Source organism: Haemorhous mexicanus, chromosome 9 (genome assembly GCF_027477595.1).
Source record: "Haemorhous mexicanus isolate bHaeMex1 chromosome 9, bHaeMex1.pri, whole genome shotgun sequence".
NCBI classification, from domain to species: domain Eukaryota; kingdom Metazoa; phylum Chordata; class Aves; order Passeriformes; family Fringillidae; genus Haemorhous; species Haemorhous mexicanus.
In genome coordinates this window covers 21623727-21642482 of record NC_082349.1, presented here as the reverse complement: position 1 = coordinate 21642482, position 18756 = coordinate 21623727, and the positions used below count along the sequence as shown (strand labels likewise).

The window sequence follows — 18756 nt, the reverse complement described above, 5'->3', positions numbered from 1 at the left end:
GTCGATTAGCTGGAAAGCTGAATATATCCTGAGGCAAACCAGACATCTAGTACAGGCTAAATTCAACTACTGGAGCTTAAATTTGGCTTAATATATCCCCACTTGGATCTGCCTGTTTAATTCTCTTTCATATGATAACATTGGTTTATTCATAGTCTGGACTTGCCACCTGAACAAACTGTACCTCATATCTTATTCTAATGGAATAGGAAAACTTTGCAAAAACCACAAAAGTTCCTGACTGAAAATCAAATGCAAATTTGGGATTAAAAACTGTTTTGTGAAGTGACTACAAGATTAGTACAGAGAGATTTTTCCCCTAAGGAGTACTGCTTTTTATGATCATGCATTTTTAATAATCTTCAGAGACAGATGGGCTTTATAAAAGGATAGAGCCTGATACTCAAAAGGGTTTCAGTGGCAGCTGCATTTCTGTGTTTTAACCTCAGTAGAAATTTATATCCTATATTTTTCCAGAAAATATTTATATTTCTTCTTTTTGGACTATATCACCTCTTGGTCAACTTCCAGTGGCAGCAGTATAAATACCTTCAAGATTAATCTGTCCCATTATTCCTACTTCAAAAGGTACTTGACTAGCAAGAGAGGGATAGAAAGGGAAAGGACAGATAACGTGCAAGCTTCTCATGAGACCAATAAAGGCAAATGTTCAGAAAAGTTACAAATGTCTAGGCAAAAGCAGAGCAAAATTTTTCTAGGTAAAAGCAAATCTCTCAAAAATGTTCATTCCTTATTTTCTCAATATTCAGCTTCTTCTCACCTAAATAATAGATTGGTTTTTGCTCTTCTTAAAACTATACCACACTATTATTGCAATTTGAATATAACACCCTTTCTGCCTCAGTCTGTAACTTCAAGGACTTTGTATGATGTCCTATCACCATTCCCAGGAATTTCATAAATATTTATGACATCTTAAACTATTCACACCCTACAAATTGCAGGCATTGACAGATAATTCCCTTAAAACACCAACAACTCTGTGTGCTATTGAAGATTAAAATGATGTTGCAGAAATTAACTGGGGAAACTCTTTGGTTTCCCAATTTCCTACTTAGTCTCATTTTTTAGCTTATCAGAAGCCTAATTTCTGCCTTTATGAAATTTGATACTGTGATACTACTGCTCTGGCAGATTTGTCTGCATGTAAGCATATATATAAAAAGCCTGGTGATGGGAGGATAATTGGCACGGTAGTTTTGTTACCAATGCTCATTCTAACTGAATATTCAAAGACAAACATTTATTGCCAAAACATATATTATGACCCTGGGATGAGGTGAGAAGTTCAGAAAAAGAATGAGTTTCAACTCACTTTCTTTCTTAGTTTATCTGCAAGGCCTTCATAAAATCATTTCTGCCCTACTTTACCAACGTGTGCTCACATACAAATATGACCATGCCTCCACAAGACAGTGGTTACAGATTTTTTTTCCTAGAAAAGAGAGATTTAGATTGAGACATTTTTTCTAGAATTGATCTGTCATTTACCTTAAGCGGTCACTAGATCAAACCCACAAACAAGCCTAGAAGAAAGAACCCCCCAGCCTGGAAAGGTTCCCTTTCCACCAGCCTACAAAGGCAGGCAGTAAATTTGGGCTTAACCACATTGGGTTAATTTTTCCAATGCACCAGCAGAGCTTCAACCAAAAGACTGAAGCACACTTTCACTGTGAACAGCCTGTAGCAAGCAAGAGCAGAGACCACCCATTGGCATGGTGAGAGACTCCAGTTGTTCGGGGAATTTCCTTGAAGACACAACACAGCAACTGCTCTCCAAATTCCTGTTCCTCTGTCAGGTCTTCAAAGAAAGCAGCAACTACTCTTTTATATGAAACATAATCCTATCAGTCAATGCTTAAGCATGGACTAAAATACCTACAGAATAAACCTTGGGCCATGGATGGGCTGCCCTCAGTCCCAGATGAGCAAGAGACAAGAAACGTTTCACTGCTGACCCACAGGGCATGAGCCAGGCTGGGACTTCAGCAGGGGCAGAACTGCAGGCAGGGAGGGAGCATTAGAAAGTGAAAGCAAGTGAGGTGGTAGTGGAGTTACAGCATGGCAAAGCTGAAATGCCAGCAGTGGAACCACTGCTTGGGGCTGTGGTCTGTCCCCACATCTCCTGGGCTGGGGCATAGTTTCATCCCCACTGGCTCCCCATACCCCTGGCTGTGTGGATCTACCACCCCTGGCTTTGTGGCTGTACCTGGATATATTTTTCCCTCCAAAGCTGCAGTGAGTAATGCTGGACTTTGTATTTAAGGGTGTAGCTGGCTGTGGAATTTGGGACAGGATCTGTGAGCAACTCTTCCATCAGAGGCCTGGCAGGATCTTGTTTTATTGTGTTTCAATGGCCACCATATCATGTATGGTTATTACCTGCTTCATGTGCAAGTAATAAGGATGTTGGTTCCTGGGGTGTCAGGACAAGAAGTGAGTGGAGATTTTGTTTGTTTAACTTCCAAGAGAGTAAATGCAGACTGAGCTGCTGAAAGTCAAGCTGTTTTATTTTCCTGAGTGATGACTCAGTAATTACACCAGTCATAAAAATTCAAGAAATCAAATTAAACTTTGCCCTTTGTCTTTACTGGTACTGTAAGAAAAGAAACAACTGAAATGTAGTAACCTACTTCCACAGTCACACAAGGAGAGGAATCCACCTTTTTTCCCCATGTCTCTCTTCCCATTGCAGAGCTAACAGCGCCAAAAGCAATTATAAAATTACTCACAAAATCAATAAGCATGGTTTTTAACAGATATCAGGAGCTTCTTAGTAAGAATCCATCATTTTACAATCTTTTTAGAACAGAAGGATAGGCTTCAATATTTTAAATATCATTAGAAAGAAGCCTACCACTATAAAGCAATATGAAAATGTTTTAGTTGAGTCTGAGTTCTTCTGAAAGAAACCAAAAGTCCATCAAGATTGAAAACTGAGGGAGTGAAATAGGATCCAGACTAGGAATTGCAGCTTGTTCTCCTAAATATCTTGTTCTCACTTTAAAAATACATACAGTCTTGCCCAATACTTGGGCATGAATGAAACATTCTGCTATAGAAGAATTTAATTAAGGTTTTCAAAACAATGTGCCCTACATTCAAATGAAAATGAAAATTACTTTATGACCCTAATAAATAGTCAGAGATCGACTGTTGCACTGTTACAGACAGCTTAGCCACTGCCAAAAAAGAATCCTAAAGACAGGAAAAGTTTTCTACACATTAAGTTTGGACTTGGGAGTCTTAAGAAAAGTGCTTTTTGTTCTTACACTGTAGAGGTTTTTCAAGGTTTGGAAAGTGCTAAATATATGCAGCTTATCACTGATTAAAAAACATCTATCAAGAATTGTTTCCCATGACTTCTAAGTGAATAATATTCAGCACAGTCCTGCTGTAATGAAATTGAGGGGAATTTTGTAGTAAGGAGCTTATCTTTACCATAAATCTTCCTTCATTATAGCATTTTGTCTGTCAAGAAGGCTTAGCTATAGAATGGCATGCATCTGCCTTCATGACAGATGTGCTATATGGAACTGCTGCTGTTGCCCTTAGTTTCAGTGAAGGAGAATTGTGGGTAATTTTCAGAAATTGGCACTTTATCAACCATTAGTACACTTGCCTTCAAGAAAATTTTTACCACATGTCAAAAATCTATCTGTGTTTTAAGTCCCATAATGCACAGATTTTGCAGGGCTAGCAGAAAGTAGGAAAAAGTAGTACAAAACTGTTCAAATAGAGGAAGGTTTGGCAACATCACCTCAGTCCTGGTTAATTCCCCTTCTTTGAACTATTTTGGGGTAAAAATCTTCTTCAGAACTAACATATTAGATCCTCAAGCTCAAATGGAAATTGGCCTCACACAAAAGGCCCTGATGAGAGCCCCAGCCATGTGAGGAGGCACATTGTTGCTTTCCCTGATAAAACAGAATACTTCTAGGCAGAGGCAATGCTGCTTCTCAAGCCGTGCAGCATGGCTGGAAAGAACCAGGTAAACCTCTCAGAGGGCAAGCCTGAAGGCCATTCTGGCCAAAACCAGCCTCAGTAGAGTTTGGAAGATGTAAAAGTTTATCAATGAGCTAATCAGTCGTTCCAAAGAGCTGCTAAGTGTTAGAGGCATTGGGTTTCAATAAAGTCCTTAAATGATGGGGCTCATCAGCCCCCTCGGGTGAGGAAGCTCAGGCCAGGGCTGGCAACAAGCCCTAGTGCCCGGAGTATCTATGAGACTGGAAGCAGCCTTGTGAAAAGGAGAAAACCTCTTTCCCATGGAGAGGCCCAAAATCTTATTTTGTCCTTGCAATGGTGAAAACGCAAAGAGGCAAATGGACTGTGTTCACACCTCTTCATTGCTTCATGTGGAAACAGCATCGAATAAAAGACATGAGCAGTAAAATTTACCCAGCTTTCTCTGGGAAATATTTAGTGCTCCCAAGGAGTTACTATTTTTCAAAGTTAAATCTCTCATTCTGTTTCATTTTTCTTTTCAAAATTCCCAGACCAAAGGAAACTCTCTATAGATTAGTACACCCCCAGTTTTTCAGTATTTCATGTTTGGAATATGAGAGGGAGAAAATCTCTCTGAAACCTAAATATTTTTCCCCTCTAAAGACCAGACCCATTTTGGGGAAAATATGCAAAAGTGTTCTCCTTGGGCTGAATGTTGTATGCAGTTTCAGCTCAACGCACGGTTTTATGGCAGATGTGGAAAATAATCAAAATGGGGGGATATCTGGGAATACTGGCAGATCTTCACTGCGACTGCAGAGCAGATCCTGACACACTATAATACTTTTTTTGTCTTAATCGTCAAAAGTAAGCTATAGAGAACAAAAATTCTTTGTTTGACAGAAAAGCAATTGCTATTTCTTGTAAAACATATAATATATTCCAGAAGACCTAAGGGTTTACTTTTCAATAAGGATAGAAAAAGATGCGCGCCCCACTGTGAGCTCACAGTAAGGCTGTTTCATGTAAAAAGTTGGTAATTAGTCCCTGAGTGAATAAAGTAGAAGAGCTAAGAGACTGATACTTACTGTAGCAGCACAAAACACTTTTTCTAGCTGCTAGGATTTAAAGGGTGTGTGGGTGGGAGGGGGGGACCTACTCCTACTCATTTAATTTACAAGCATCACAACTTCAGAAAATGATTTCTTGCATTAAGCTTAAACATGTGTACTCTAAATTGTTACTAACCGATGTAAAGATCGATAAGAGACATTCCAGTTTAAAAAAAAATAAGAGGAATGAGGAATTATGTGAAAGCATAAGGGATGTCGTGCTGTACACATCAGTAGCAGATTTCACGCTCATTGTACACCACTGCCTTCAGCAGCTATACCAGCATTGCCTGGTGTCTCACCAAGTTAACTCCTTAGCAGTCAAAGGAAATACTTGTAAAACTAAATCTGTTTAGCCAGAGTTCCATAATAAATATCGAGCACAAAACCAAACTCAAACCACAGGAAAACCATCTACTTAAACCCCAAAGTTATTATTTAATCTCATTTGCATCACTATCAACCAACACTAAGTAACACCAGTGAAAACTGTACCATTTCTTGTTCTGCCTGCATAACTTGAAAGTACAGCAAATAACTTAATAGTCACATGTTTTCCTTTGTTATTACTCATGTTAACCAGAGCTACAGTTTATGATTATCTCTCAAAAAAAAAAAACCACTCACATAATTTTCATTGCAGTTATATATTGTCAAAAATAGGTTTGCTGAACCCTTAAGTATCCCAGGAGAGCTTGAGAGATGACATTGGAGTTTTACACAGTGCTCTCAGCACATATCCTTTGACTTCTCTCTGTTCAGATTGTCTCATTTGCTTTAATGCAACATTCACTGTTAATGTATATGAGATAAGAACACATATCAAAAGTCACATGCAGAGATCTTGGTCACTTCACTGAGACTCACCCCAAATCAGGTTGCCTCTACGTCCCCACTATCATAATTGCAGTCCTGAAGAGATCTACACACAAATTAATTATGTAGTGATGTCCTAAACTGTGATTACTTGGACTGTCCCTGATTTAGTATAGAAAGTCAGGAAAATCTACATATTTTCACTGGTTAACTAATAACATCATGTTTACAAGCACTGAGCCTCACCACAAATAGCAAGAACTTGTTTAGAGGAAAGATATTAAAAGTATTTCCCCAGGCTGAATGTGGCACAGGAGCCCAGAGCTACTTTGTGTTTACTGTTAGTATCAGTTGGACTTTATTTTACATCTTGGCTGCAGTGCTTCTGTTGTCACATGTGAGTATTGAAGGAACTGTCCCAAGACAAAGCAAAGAAAACAGCACAGACTTTTCCCTGGAGTTCTGCAATCCCCATGGGACTCCCTGAGGCCACTGAGCTGACAGGGGTACAGGAGCACCTCACATTGCACCTCTGCACTCACTGCCAAAAACAACTGATCCTGGGTTTGGGGGTAATATATAATACATAAAATATTATGTCTCCTCTTGACTTGGAGTATGGCACCAATACAGCTAAAAACAGAAGAATATGTGGCTCTAAGACATATATTAAATTCACTGCTTTTGTAGAAAAATATTAAAAGTTTGCAATTCTCAGATTTTGTTTCTTCTTTACCTCTGTAAAAATTTATCTTGAGATTTTTCAATAAATATATAATCCACGCAATAACATTTAAACAGGGGATAAAAATAATAATGGACCTGGTTTTCCAAGAAGCCAGCACAATCTCATACACAGTACGGCTCAAAATAGACAAAGAGTAACAGAAAGATGCCCTTTGAATTTAAAGGGGGTTGAATCAGATAACAGTTTGTAAAACTTTCTGACTTTTAAAGTTATTTTTACAGAGGAAAAAAGATCCAAATAATGATTCTGAAATCATCATTCATTTTACCTAGCTGTTTAACAGTTTAATCTACAGCATAGTCCCTGTTTTCTGTGGGAGTTTATGTTCTAGCAATTCATTCATGATTATATTTTGCCTCCGAAACAACCTATTTAAGCTAATTGTGAAAGATGATACTGGGGTTTTTTAGCTTTATAAAAATATGCTTAGAACACCCAATTTTTAAACCAGGTTACACTAGCTACAAAATACCTTGGGAGTTTTCTGTAGGTACATAAAATAATAAACAGCTATATTTTATATGAGAAAATGTCCAGTGTAGTACAGGAAGACATGATTTTCCAAAGATCTCTGGAGACACTGGCAAAAAGACTTTGGATAAATGAGTTTGAATAGCTAAGGGACCAGGCATAGCAGCTTTGAAGTTTCCAGTCCTCTTCACTTGGGATAACGTAAAGTTCAGATGGTTCTTGTTGGACAGCCATCACAATTTCAGTATTACTGGTAAGTTCCTTAAGTCAACCAGCAAAATTCTGTGGATGTTATGTCCCCAGTTCCCAAACAAGCAGCACAAATCCAGGAGTCACTCGCTTCATTTCCACAGTGAAACTGGGACAGGAAAGAGGCAGGCAATAACAACCCCAAGCAGGAAACACTGGCCCCGGTTCATGCAAGAGGGAATCCAGTGTGCAGCTGGCAGCCAGCACATTCCAGAGGGGCTCCTGCTCAAAGCCTGGAACTTGGCTCTGGAGCTGTGCATGCTGCCACTGGCTGCCACCAGGACCTTTGGCATCCTTCCTATTCTCTTGTTCTAAAGACAATGTTTGCCTCCTCCAACCATTTCCCTCACGTTCCAGCACAAAGTTATGTGCAGAAACCAGCATTTGCTCTGTTTAAAGCACTTCTAGGAAAAGCTGCAGTGAGACCCAATTTACACAGCCTCCCAGGCTCCTGATAGAGCGGGTGACCAACGTGTGTTCCTGTTTTGCAAAGGAAAACACTCATTTCCCCACAGTCAGAGGCTGGCATTTACAATGAACCAAAATGTGCAAAATTCTCCATCTCCTGGGCTCCAAAAATATCCACAGATGAACAGGTTTGTTGTTATGCAAAGTGAATAAGCAGCATAGTTGTGCCCAGTAGCACCATGCTTTAGCCTTACAAGAAAGTGCTACAGTACTCTACTGATGGTAAAAATGATCAAACACAACCAAAACAAGCTCTCCCAGCAAGTGCTCTCTAATCAGCTCTCTCTTCCTGCATTAGAGCAGCACTCTAATTTGCAAGCTTTAGAATAACTTCTGCATTCACCAGGCATGTTAAAAGACAATTTCATCTGAGTGGTTTTTACACAGGGGAGCAAACAATGAGGAGATAATATACTGGCATTTATCTCTGACCAGCATTTCCAGAGCTTGAACTTGCTGTATAGGAACAGAAGATAATCAAACAGAGGCAGAGTGAACAAACTGTACCTGCCGTGCTGATGTAAATGCCCCGTTGTCCAATACCAGAAAAAAAAAAAATCTGTGTTGGATTTCAGAAACCATATGCAGGTTAAAGGGCACCATTCTTATCTAGTATTCCACCCAAAGGACAATGATTTCATTTTATAAAGATCATTAGTCAGTGAAATATATTTTTTAGAGAGTTTCTAGTAGGGAATATTATTTTGGCAGTCACTGGAGTGTACCAGATGGTTCATTAACATAGGCTAGACAAGTCAAAGGCTTTCAGAATCATTTTGAAAATGTCAAACAGAAACAAGAGCACTGTCACTTTTTATTAGAATTAACTACATCATACCCTGGACACAGATTTCACCTTGGGTCAGAAAAATTAATACAGAATTATATGAATTGTGTAACATAGTAGGTTAAAGATAGGGCTTCCTCTTGGGACTCATTTGCTAGCAATATATTATGGTCTTCTACTTTAGGAATCCTCAACCTTTCTTTTTGTTAGCTATGAAAAGAGCTGACCTTGCTCAGACTCCATTGGTGTCTAATTGATTTGAGGTATATGCAGAATTTCAACAAGACACTCCACTAAAGCTCTTTTGTGATCATTTTCCCAGGAAAGTTGGCAAAAGGGTTCACTGAATATTCAGCAGCTTGTAAAGTATGCTTTTGTCAGGAGGCAAAAAAATACATCAATTTAGTGAAACACTGACTTCATAAACAGGAATTAAAATGCAACTGAGTTGTTACCTGGTTTTTTTTCTGTGGTTTTTTTTTTTTAATTATCATTCAGATGTCAAAAATCTCGAGAACTTCCAGCTTGTGGAAGGTGTTCAGGAACAAGTGAATGCTGCTCTGCTGGACTACACCATGTGTAATTACCCACAGCAAACAGACAAATTTGGGCAGCTTCTCCTGCGACTACCAGAAATCCGGGCCATCAGTATGCAGGCCGAAGAATACCTCTATTACAAACACCTGAACGGGGATGTGCCGTGTAATAACCTTCTCATTGAGATGCTGCATGCAAAGAGAGCATAGATTATACCCATTAGAGCTTCTGCTTTCAAGGAAAAGAAATTATTCTGAACTGCTCCAAGCAACACTAATTAAAACATGGTTTTAAGACTTTGCAAAATGGTGTAATAATCAAATACTAATAGTAAATAAGTGATGTATCAGGGTATTTGTATTGCAAACTGTGAATCATATGCTACACATCCCCAAAGGAATCTATATAGGACTTTATACTGGAGTGAACTTACCAAGTGGATACCATCACCAATGTCAACAAGAAAAAGGACAGAATGATTGTTGTATATTTAACTCTGCTGATTGCCAACATGAAGAAACCTAAGTGGAAAAAAAAACCTGATCTGTATTATTGAGCTAAGATGATGGGGAATTTGAGTGCACCAAATTCCTTCACTGCATAGTAGGACTTGTAAAACAGTTACAACAGACGCAAAACTGCATCTACAGCATCTTCTGTCATCCTTACAGGGACCCAACACTTACTTCTTCTGTGCTAAATGATGTGGCATCCATTGAACAAGCTGTAAGAGAGAGCTGGCCTAGGCCACGTGCTGTGTGCTGTGGCCACCAAATCCTCTGAGGCTAGGCCTGCCTGTCGGGCCTGCAAACCGCTCCTAGGAAGAGTCTGGGATCCAGTTAGCTTGGCATTCTAAACTGTGTTCTGAAGTTTGTTTTGTCACGTGTTCATGTTGTTCTACCAGGCAGTATCCCTCTTCTACTGTTCTTATCAGATAGCTGTTAAAAAGCTAAGGAAATATTCCAAAATAAATTACCCAATTCAACTGCATACTCAACCAGGTGCTTAAGAGATGGCTCTACTATATATTCATGGCTGTTTCCAAATAAAGAAAATAGAGATATTTCAGCCATCCCAAACAACAATTTCTTTGACAAGAAAACAGAAACTAGAACACCAAATACTGGTGTTAAAAAACTAAAAATAAATTTTAAAAATAATTTTGTGATAAAAGAAGTGACAAGTGAATTGCACAACTGGATGATGCCAGGGAGCTTATTAAGAAATGATCTTTAAAGTTGCCAGTAATTTGGAAACTACATTTCAACTCAAACATCCAATATCTAACGAAACTTCCTGTTTTCAAAGTTAGGTAATATACCTATTTTACGCAAAGAAAGAAGAGTGATACTGCTGTGTCTATGTAGGCCAAAGTCTGCTGCAGAACAAATATTAGAAAAGAACAAACACTTCTCTCTCTGTCCAAGTGAAGATATCAGTATTAACATGTAGTGCCACATTTATAAGTCTTGCCTTATTTCATTACCCTTAAAGGTAACTGCGCAGGTGTAGATCAACATACATTTCAAAATAAAGTATTAATCTCTAGCATTAACAAAAACATAGTGTTTACATTCTTTAGGTCCTGTGGGGAAAAACTGTGATAAAATTGCAGAGCAGTGATTTCCTTATTATTTCTTTTAAATTGGTAATTATTTTACCAGTACTTAATTACTGTATGTCGTGAGACACTAAAATCAATAGGGGTATTTCATTTTTACTTTAATTTTTGAGATTATTGGCTGCACAATCACTTGTAGAAACTGTACAAAATCCTAATACTTTAATTTTTTTTCATGAAGATTGCTGGCTTTTGAATAGTTTATTTATATTGTATATGATAGTTTTCACTGTAGACAATTATGATGCTAATTTATTGTTCTTCGGTTTCATCTTTATATAAGATATAGCCAGAATGAAGAAGCCAAATATATGTGTTTACTGTAGCATGTCTTCAAGTTAGTGGAACATAGTTCAGGGACACAGAAGGGTCTTTACAAATTAAAATCATTCACTTGATTAAATGTCTGTAAATCTTCATAATCCTAAATGTAGTTTATTTAAATCTATTGTAAATTATGTGAGTTGTAACTTTTTCTGTTTCATGTGAACTTGAAAAGGTGCATTTCTCTCACTTTTGTCCAACCCTTCATACATTGTATACCAAAGACATCAGTTATTACATCTGCATTAGTACGAAGCACACTATTTAACTGCCTGTATTAATCAGCTCTAATATTCTGTCCATGCATAGGGTACCAACACAGCAAAGCCAAGTGTCTGCAACTCCTACATGCCTGTCTTGTACCACAGCACACACACACTGTCCTACAGACCTCGAGCAAACCCAGCACAGCCCCTCAGCATCCCCCAGGGCAGACAGAAGCATCATTTAAATACCAGTGCTCTCCCTTAAACAAACAAAATTAACAGTAAAGATTGACGTGGCTGTGAAATACACGAACAAGATAAGTGTGGTCATTCTTTCCTTTCAGAAAGAAAAGCAAAACATTAATTCAAGTGTTTGCATTCTGTATTTTCTCTTTTTTTTTCCTGTTGAAATGCTACAGTGAACTTCACTGAATATTAAGGAAAAAGCTGAAAAAATATTGTTAAATATTCATAGCACCATCATCCATATACAGGACAGAAGAATTAAAATAAGAATGCAGAAGAAAGGAACAATTCAGGTTCATGAAAATGCTTTCAGATAATGGAACATATATTTGCCCACATCTGGGGTTCCAAGAATCCCATCAATCCCATCGTATTGCCTGAAGTACATGAACAAAACAAAACAAAACAAACCACGAAAAGAACCCGCTCACGTTAATTGTTAACTACTTTGTAACCAAGCATTTTCTTCTGACTGCCTTATTGATTACAGGATCTATTACTAAAAGCAGACTAAAATTCAACAGGTTTAGCTTTGGCTGGTTTATTATAGTTGTTCTGTGTTTGTAAACAGACAATCTGTAAAGTCTGATTATTTGTATTACAGATGTTCTGCAGCTGCCTTGGATTTAAATCCACGCAACTCTTAGAATGTGCAGTGAGTTACTTGTTGAAGTTGAAGTTCTCTTACTGTATCAGTGAAATACATATTGTCATGTCAGTTCTTGCCAAGAGTTTCTCATCACCAATGGAATTATTTTTTTCAGTATTTCAATAAATATTGATATGCCCGTGCTGATTACTTTATAATTGTCTTTATAATACCATCATCCCACTGAAATGAAGCATCAGTCAAAAATCAGTTACTCAGAAGAGGAGAGTAAACTGCAGGAGAAACATGAGCACCAAAGAGAATTTGATACAAGTGGAAGACACAAGTGTAGAGAACAGCACCTTCAACAGCTCAGACAGCAATGGGGACATTGCCTAGGCTGAAGCCAAGTAAATACAGCTAAAACAGTTTAGAAAAGCTGAATCTCTAACCAGAAAGAAATTTACTGCTTAATACTTTCAAATTAATACCTTTGATCTCATACTGCACGCGTAATTTTCACTTTACATGTACCCACAAAGAGTTAAGCAGCCAAAGCATCAGGGAGGGAAAATGACAGAACAAAAGAAAATCAGGTAACAGGATCCAGCAGAGCTCAGGATAACCTCTCAGCAATGTAAATACGGCAGGGCCAGGGGCAAACCCACAGCTTCCAACACAACTGCCAGTGCAGGCTGCCAAGGAGACAGATGTTACTGCTACTAGAGGAAAATATTTTCCTAAAGTTGCCCTCTGGCTCATCTGACTGCTGTTCTGAGAGCAGGAGGTGAAGTGGTCCAAGAGAGCTTGTCAGCTGTACCCTGCTGAGACCCAGTCCAGTGCTTCCCCTGAACTGTCTGCTAGTTGAAACAGGGCTGTTCTCTCAGGTGCCAAATGTTAATGCTTCAAGGGAAAAAACAGGGCTATAATTAGTTATTTACAAATCCTGCACTTGAATGAAACAAAGCTGGTTTAGTGTTGCAATAAAAGCAGAGTAAAACACAGAGGATTTGGTGGCTTACAAATGAGGAAGGATTATTTTAACTTTTAGGAATCATAACAGAAACCCATGGTTTTGCAGAGACCCGGGGGAGATTTCAGGGTTGATATATTTTAGATAGTTTTCCTTACAAGAGATATATTTTGGTGAGATATATTTAGCATACACACTACATGTTTAAAGTATGAGGGGATTTATTTTTAACTGAGTTTGACACTGCTTCTGGAACAATCTGCTGTATGTTTTTATTGGAAACATGGAAAGAGTGAGTTCAATGTAACACAGGTCAAGCCAGTACAATACTTGGTGATCTTGACGATTTCCTGGAATACTGAATAACACTCTATTAACCCCTACATTGAAGTCCATAGTCTAAATACAACACAAGAGTTCTAACAATATTTTTACCTCCTCTGACAGAGTTGCTGGTTTTTTCCACAGAAATTCCATATAGTTGCATCTGTAGGAATCTGGAATGGCAAACAGCATTAAACTAACTAGCAAACCAAGACAGTTGCAGATAAACTTTTAGGGGCAGACCCTAGAGCTGTAATACACTATGATACTGGCATGAGCCCAAATACTTCTGCGACAGTCAAGCAAATTCAGTTGAGTAGAAAAAAGATTCATTTTCTAATGGCAACTAGTCAACAAAAAGAAATTTTCCTTAATGATAAGGGTAAAAGGAGACCTGACCCTCAGATGGAGTACACAGCTGATGCCTACTCTGATGCCAGTGGGTCTCAGCAGAAGACAGCAGCACTAGAAGCTACTTGATAGATACAGTCTGGTCTGGCACACATTGGTGGGACAAGATGTAGATTCTCTGCATCAAACACATTTTGCAAACCTTTGGGTTTGCTCCAATACATAACAAAATTCTCTCTATTTTACTGACAGTTTTGAAGTCTGGCATGCAAGCTTGGACTTCCAACAAGAGGTGACTTTTCACCATTGCCCCAGGAAGACCCTGACTCATTTCCATTTCACTGTAACTTCTCTAAGTCCTAAGTTAACTGCTGTAAACCTGTGAACATCCTGTGCCTGTCCCAGGGGATAATTCAGACTTGAGGTAAAGCAAGGTGGTGGAGCATAAGCTCCTGAAGCTGTTTGCATTCATGGAGGCCTAGACCACTGCTGCCCTGCCTCAGCAAGGACTGCAGGGTTTACCATTAGTTGCTAATAAAAGAGAGGCCAAAACAAACAGCACTGGAATCAAAAGTGTGTCCGTTGACATCTTGCCCTCCCTGTGCTCAGGATCAGGGTGTAAACAGGTGAAATGCCTCTCAGGCTGAGATGCAGCATGTCAGAATGCTTCTAGTAACACTGATTGCTTATCATGCTGCTGCAGACCAGAACCTTCACAGAGCAAGAGCCTCCCTGTGCGGTGTTCACGTCAATCACCCTGCCACTGATGCTGCTGAGCATTCGCTGGATACCACCAATCCAGGCTGTCAGTTGCAATTATCCAGCAAAACAGGGACTCTGCAGCAGAGGGAATAAAGCCTGTTTGTGGGAAGGACCCCAAACAAGCTGCTGTTTGTACAACAGAAAATGCTGACAGCCATTCAGTAGCTGCTGGCAGGCCTACAGACATGTGCACACCCCCCATGCCACCTCTGGGAATTCCTAAAGCATGCTCAAACATCCAGTACTTCTGTTCCTATATCAAATATTTTATGAGGGAGCTCCCTGAGGGACATTGAGTTTCAGTCATACGCACAGCTCGACCCCTGTTTCGCAGTGGTGTCCTCCCACTCATATAAGCAGAAGAGGGCTGGTGCACAATAGCAGAGAAGTGAGGCAGGCATTTCAAATCAATACCCTGGTGTTTATACCTTGCACTACATCATGACAGCTGTCCTGCTCTTTACAACTTGATCTTGAGCAACATGTATCAAAGAAGGGATGTTCTGCAAAGAGCTCTGCTTCGTGTACCAAGGCAGCACACTACAACTTTACATTAAGAGGTCTGTAGGACTGCCTGTGCTTGAACTCAACAGTAAAAAATAGAGTATTGTAAATGTCTATTATGATCAGTCCATAAACTATAGCAGGGAGCAAAAGAGATAATGGGGGAGGAATAGCTCCAAAAGTTAAATAAAAAAGGAAGCACATGAACATGGAGGAGACATGAGGATATTTATGTTTCATAAATATTTAAGATTAATTCACTTTTAATCTGAAAGAAAAAAATTAAATAAAATACGCTGGATTATTATAATTGCTTTGAAGTATTAACAAGGCCTGAATAAATTATCATGTATATATTTTAGGGTCCTGCCACAGTAAGTCATATTGGTTTTAATTTTCATTTAATAAACTTTGTTTTATTTTTCATTGTATATAAATTTCAGATAAAAACCATGACATGGAATAATTGATTGAATTTTTTGATCAGTTCATTCAGCTCATGCTGTGACAACAGAAGCTTATTATTGGAGTATGCTTTTATTTAGCATCAAACACTACAGCTGCCTAACAAACTGCGTCAAACTGTTTTTTCAATTCACAAATGCAGTTGAAGTATTCCACAGCAATATTCTACTCTTCCTAAGACCACTTTCCTAAAAGTCCCACAATACCTGGATTTGCAGTTGCCCCTCCCCCCAAGTCCTGCACGCATTTGCATACAGAACCTCAGATACTGAAGCTCAGTGGTGCTGAACCCAAGAAGGTGGAGCTGGGACACATCTCACAGTTTTTGTTTCTTTCTTTGTGTCAGTGTCCCTCCTCTGCTCACTTGTGTTATTGAACACCCAGCTGATGTCCTCCACATCCTCCCAGTGAGACCCCTGTTCTTCAGGGGACCCTTCTGTTGTGTTCCCACTCCTTTTGTACCACTCAGGTTCCCTCTGCCACATTTCTACTTTAATTTTCCTTTCCTTTGTATCAAAACCAAAACTCATAAGCAAACTTTACCAACATATCAGTATTTTCAGGAGAGTTTTTTGTAAGTCAAGGAGTGGGAAATGTCAAGGACATAATATTGTCTACATGTCTGAAGCAGCAAAGTGACCACCAGTGTCAAAACAGGAAAGCAACTGCTGGGCCTGGTCACACCAACCTGAAGAAGCTCCAGCCAAAAGTAAGACAAGGTCACCAATCAGCCCTCTGTGTCTTGGCTTACAATGACCAGTTCCACAGACCTAAACAACCTACAGTCCTTACCAAACATTGTTTTCAGAGAGGAAAGAGGAAACATCCCAGAATTTCAGTTAAAGAACTGCACAGAAATATTAATAGACAAATCTAAACACAGCAGTGGCATCTGGGCTAGGAATAAACTATCTGAAGACAACCATTTTTTCACTAAAAACATGCTTAGCAATATGCAACATATTCAAGAAAACAGCCATTGACAAAAAGAGAAAAGAGAACCAAATTTTGCTTTTTTTTGTTGTGTTTTTTGGTTTTGTTTGGTTTTTTTGTTTTTTGGGGGGGGTTAATTATTATTTTGTTGGGGGGTTAATTATTATTTATCAAACTTTGACGCAACTTTGCCCCTTGGGCATCTGGCAGAGGAAAAAAAATTTTAAAATAACTTTCTTTCACTACTTTCTGTAGTGAAACATTCGAGACACCTTTCCTTGCTGTCAGAAAAGCTGGCTGGTACCTCACCTGGTGTGCCAGAGTCCTGAGAATGTCCTGTAGAGCAGCATCAATGGTGTCTCAGTAATGTCTTGTTCAGGATGGAACAACTCCTCCAAGGAGACAACAGGGGCGCTCACTGGAAGCAAACCCTGCACAGCCCAACTGCTTCCCGTGTGACAGCACAGCACATCAGTGTCAGCAGCTGCCAGCTTGGAAACAGAGACAGGAGGGAGATTTAGGGAGATTATATGCAGCTCTAGAACTGCAGATATACCCACTGATACCATTGAACCCATTGATATACATGGAGGTAATTAATAACACAGAAGCACTGTTTGTTTATTGCCTGTGGGAGCTGTGAAGAAAATAACAGAATTTTAGTAACAGGTATTTTCAGATATTTAAACTATAATTGATTTATTAAAGGATCGCTTTACTGATGCTGTTAGCTTCACTCCTCAACAAATTTTTTTCATTTACATTTTGGCTCTGTTAGGAGGCTGATTTCATGTGACCATCTACACACAGAAATAATAAACACAAAACAAGAAAAAAGCTCCAAAAAGGAAGTGATCACTTCAGGGTGATAAAATCGAGGCCAAGAGCACAAGAAAAACCCTGTTTTCTTCCTGGTAGTTACTTTATAGTTGTTCTGCTTTGTTTTAATGTCTTCTCATGAAAGCTGTAAGTAATACAATACAAACCAACATAGCCAGGAAGAAAACCGTAATTTGTTTGTAGTTTAAAGAACTATTTTAGAAAAAAGTGTATATACAGACATAATTGACATGTTCCAGAAGATGGATAAAAGAGCAAAAATTCTCTTCCTTTTAAAAATTATTATTCTTATTTTTAATTATTTTCATTATCATGATTTTGTACGTAAAATTGTATATATATATATACATAAAATTCTGTTCTGTTCCAATAGGTCTGTCAATCGTGAGGTATTTGAACACACACAGGTCTGTATTTTAGCTTGTATGAGAGTTGTCTTCTGGAAATCCAGAGCCCACAACCCAGGAATTCATAACTCTCTTCAGTCACAAACTCACCAGTGATCCCTGAAAATGCCCAGGATGCATTGCCTTGATCCTCCCACCTGTAGGACACAGCCAACTTTGACCTACATCCTGTACTGTTCCAGAAACACGACGGGCTCAGTAACATCTCAAACCTGCAACAAACACAAAAAATAGCTGCTAAGTTTTGTCAGGGCACCTCTGGTGTATCCACCCTGGAGGGATGCTGGCTGGCTCCAGAGTACCCAGGCTCCTCTGGAAGAGTGGCCTTGGGAAGCTGGATTTACCCAGTAGTTTTTGTTTGCATCTCCCTGCACACAATAAAGTGTGGCTTTGGAGATGTTGTTTTATTGACAGACTCCCCCTGTCCCAAGGTATTCAGAGAGGAAAAAGAAAGAACCAAAAAATGAGGCAAGCTCTCCTGGGAGAAAACACAAATAAGGACAAATTCCCTCTTTCCGTTTCAAAGGAATTTTGTTCAAGTTATTTGATATAATTTCTATGAAATATAGGCAGAGATTTCAACATCTTCCTTCTGAGAGTATTAGTCTCTCTGACAGCTCTCTCACTCTCTCCCCTTGGATTTCCCCAAACACATGATGTGCAGTCGTCGGTGGGCTAAAGTTAAGTGTTTCTCCCTTAGGTCATTATTTCCACTCTTTAATTGTTCTTTTAACCTTCTGTAGTATCATTGTTATCCAGACTGTGTTGGTGCTGCTTTCCAAACACAGATGAGTAACAGTTCCTGCCCTTAAGAGTGTATATTCTCGAAATAAACCTTTCCAATTCTCCACCCAAGACAAAACACACCAATTACAGCTGTAACAGTCTTCAAAGGTTTCTCAAAGTCTGTGAATTCCTGTTTCTGACATGAAGCCAAATACACATCTTTTATTAACGTAAAACTAAGCAGGGCCTCTTCCAAGAAACTGATCTTAAGGATGTGAACTTCCCCAGAAATAAACCCCTAGAGTTTCAGACCTTTGCCATGCCTCATTCC

The 18756-nt window shown here is 39.0% G+C and overlaps 1 protein-coding gene across 2 annotated transcripts in view; it reads left to right on the top strand.

Moving 5' to 3' along the window:
* NR5A2 (nuclear receptor subfamily 5 group A member 2) overlaps positions 1–12345 on the top strand; it is an 88967-nt gene extending 76622 nt beyond the window's left edge. For both annotated transcript variants that reach the window (XM_059854452.1, XM_059854453.1), the window contains exon 8: positions 9116–12345. In XM_059854452.1, coding sequence (XP_059710435.1) covers positions 9116–9363 — 248 coding nt within the window. In that variant the 3' untranslated portion in view covers positions 9364–12345. The remainder of the gene's footprint in view (positions 1–9115) is intronic.
* Positions 12346–18756: the final 6411 nt, after the last annotated feature.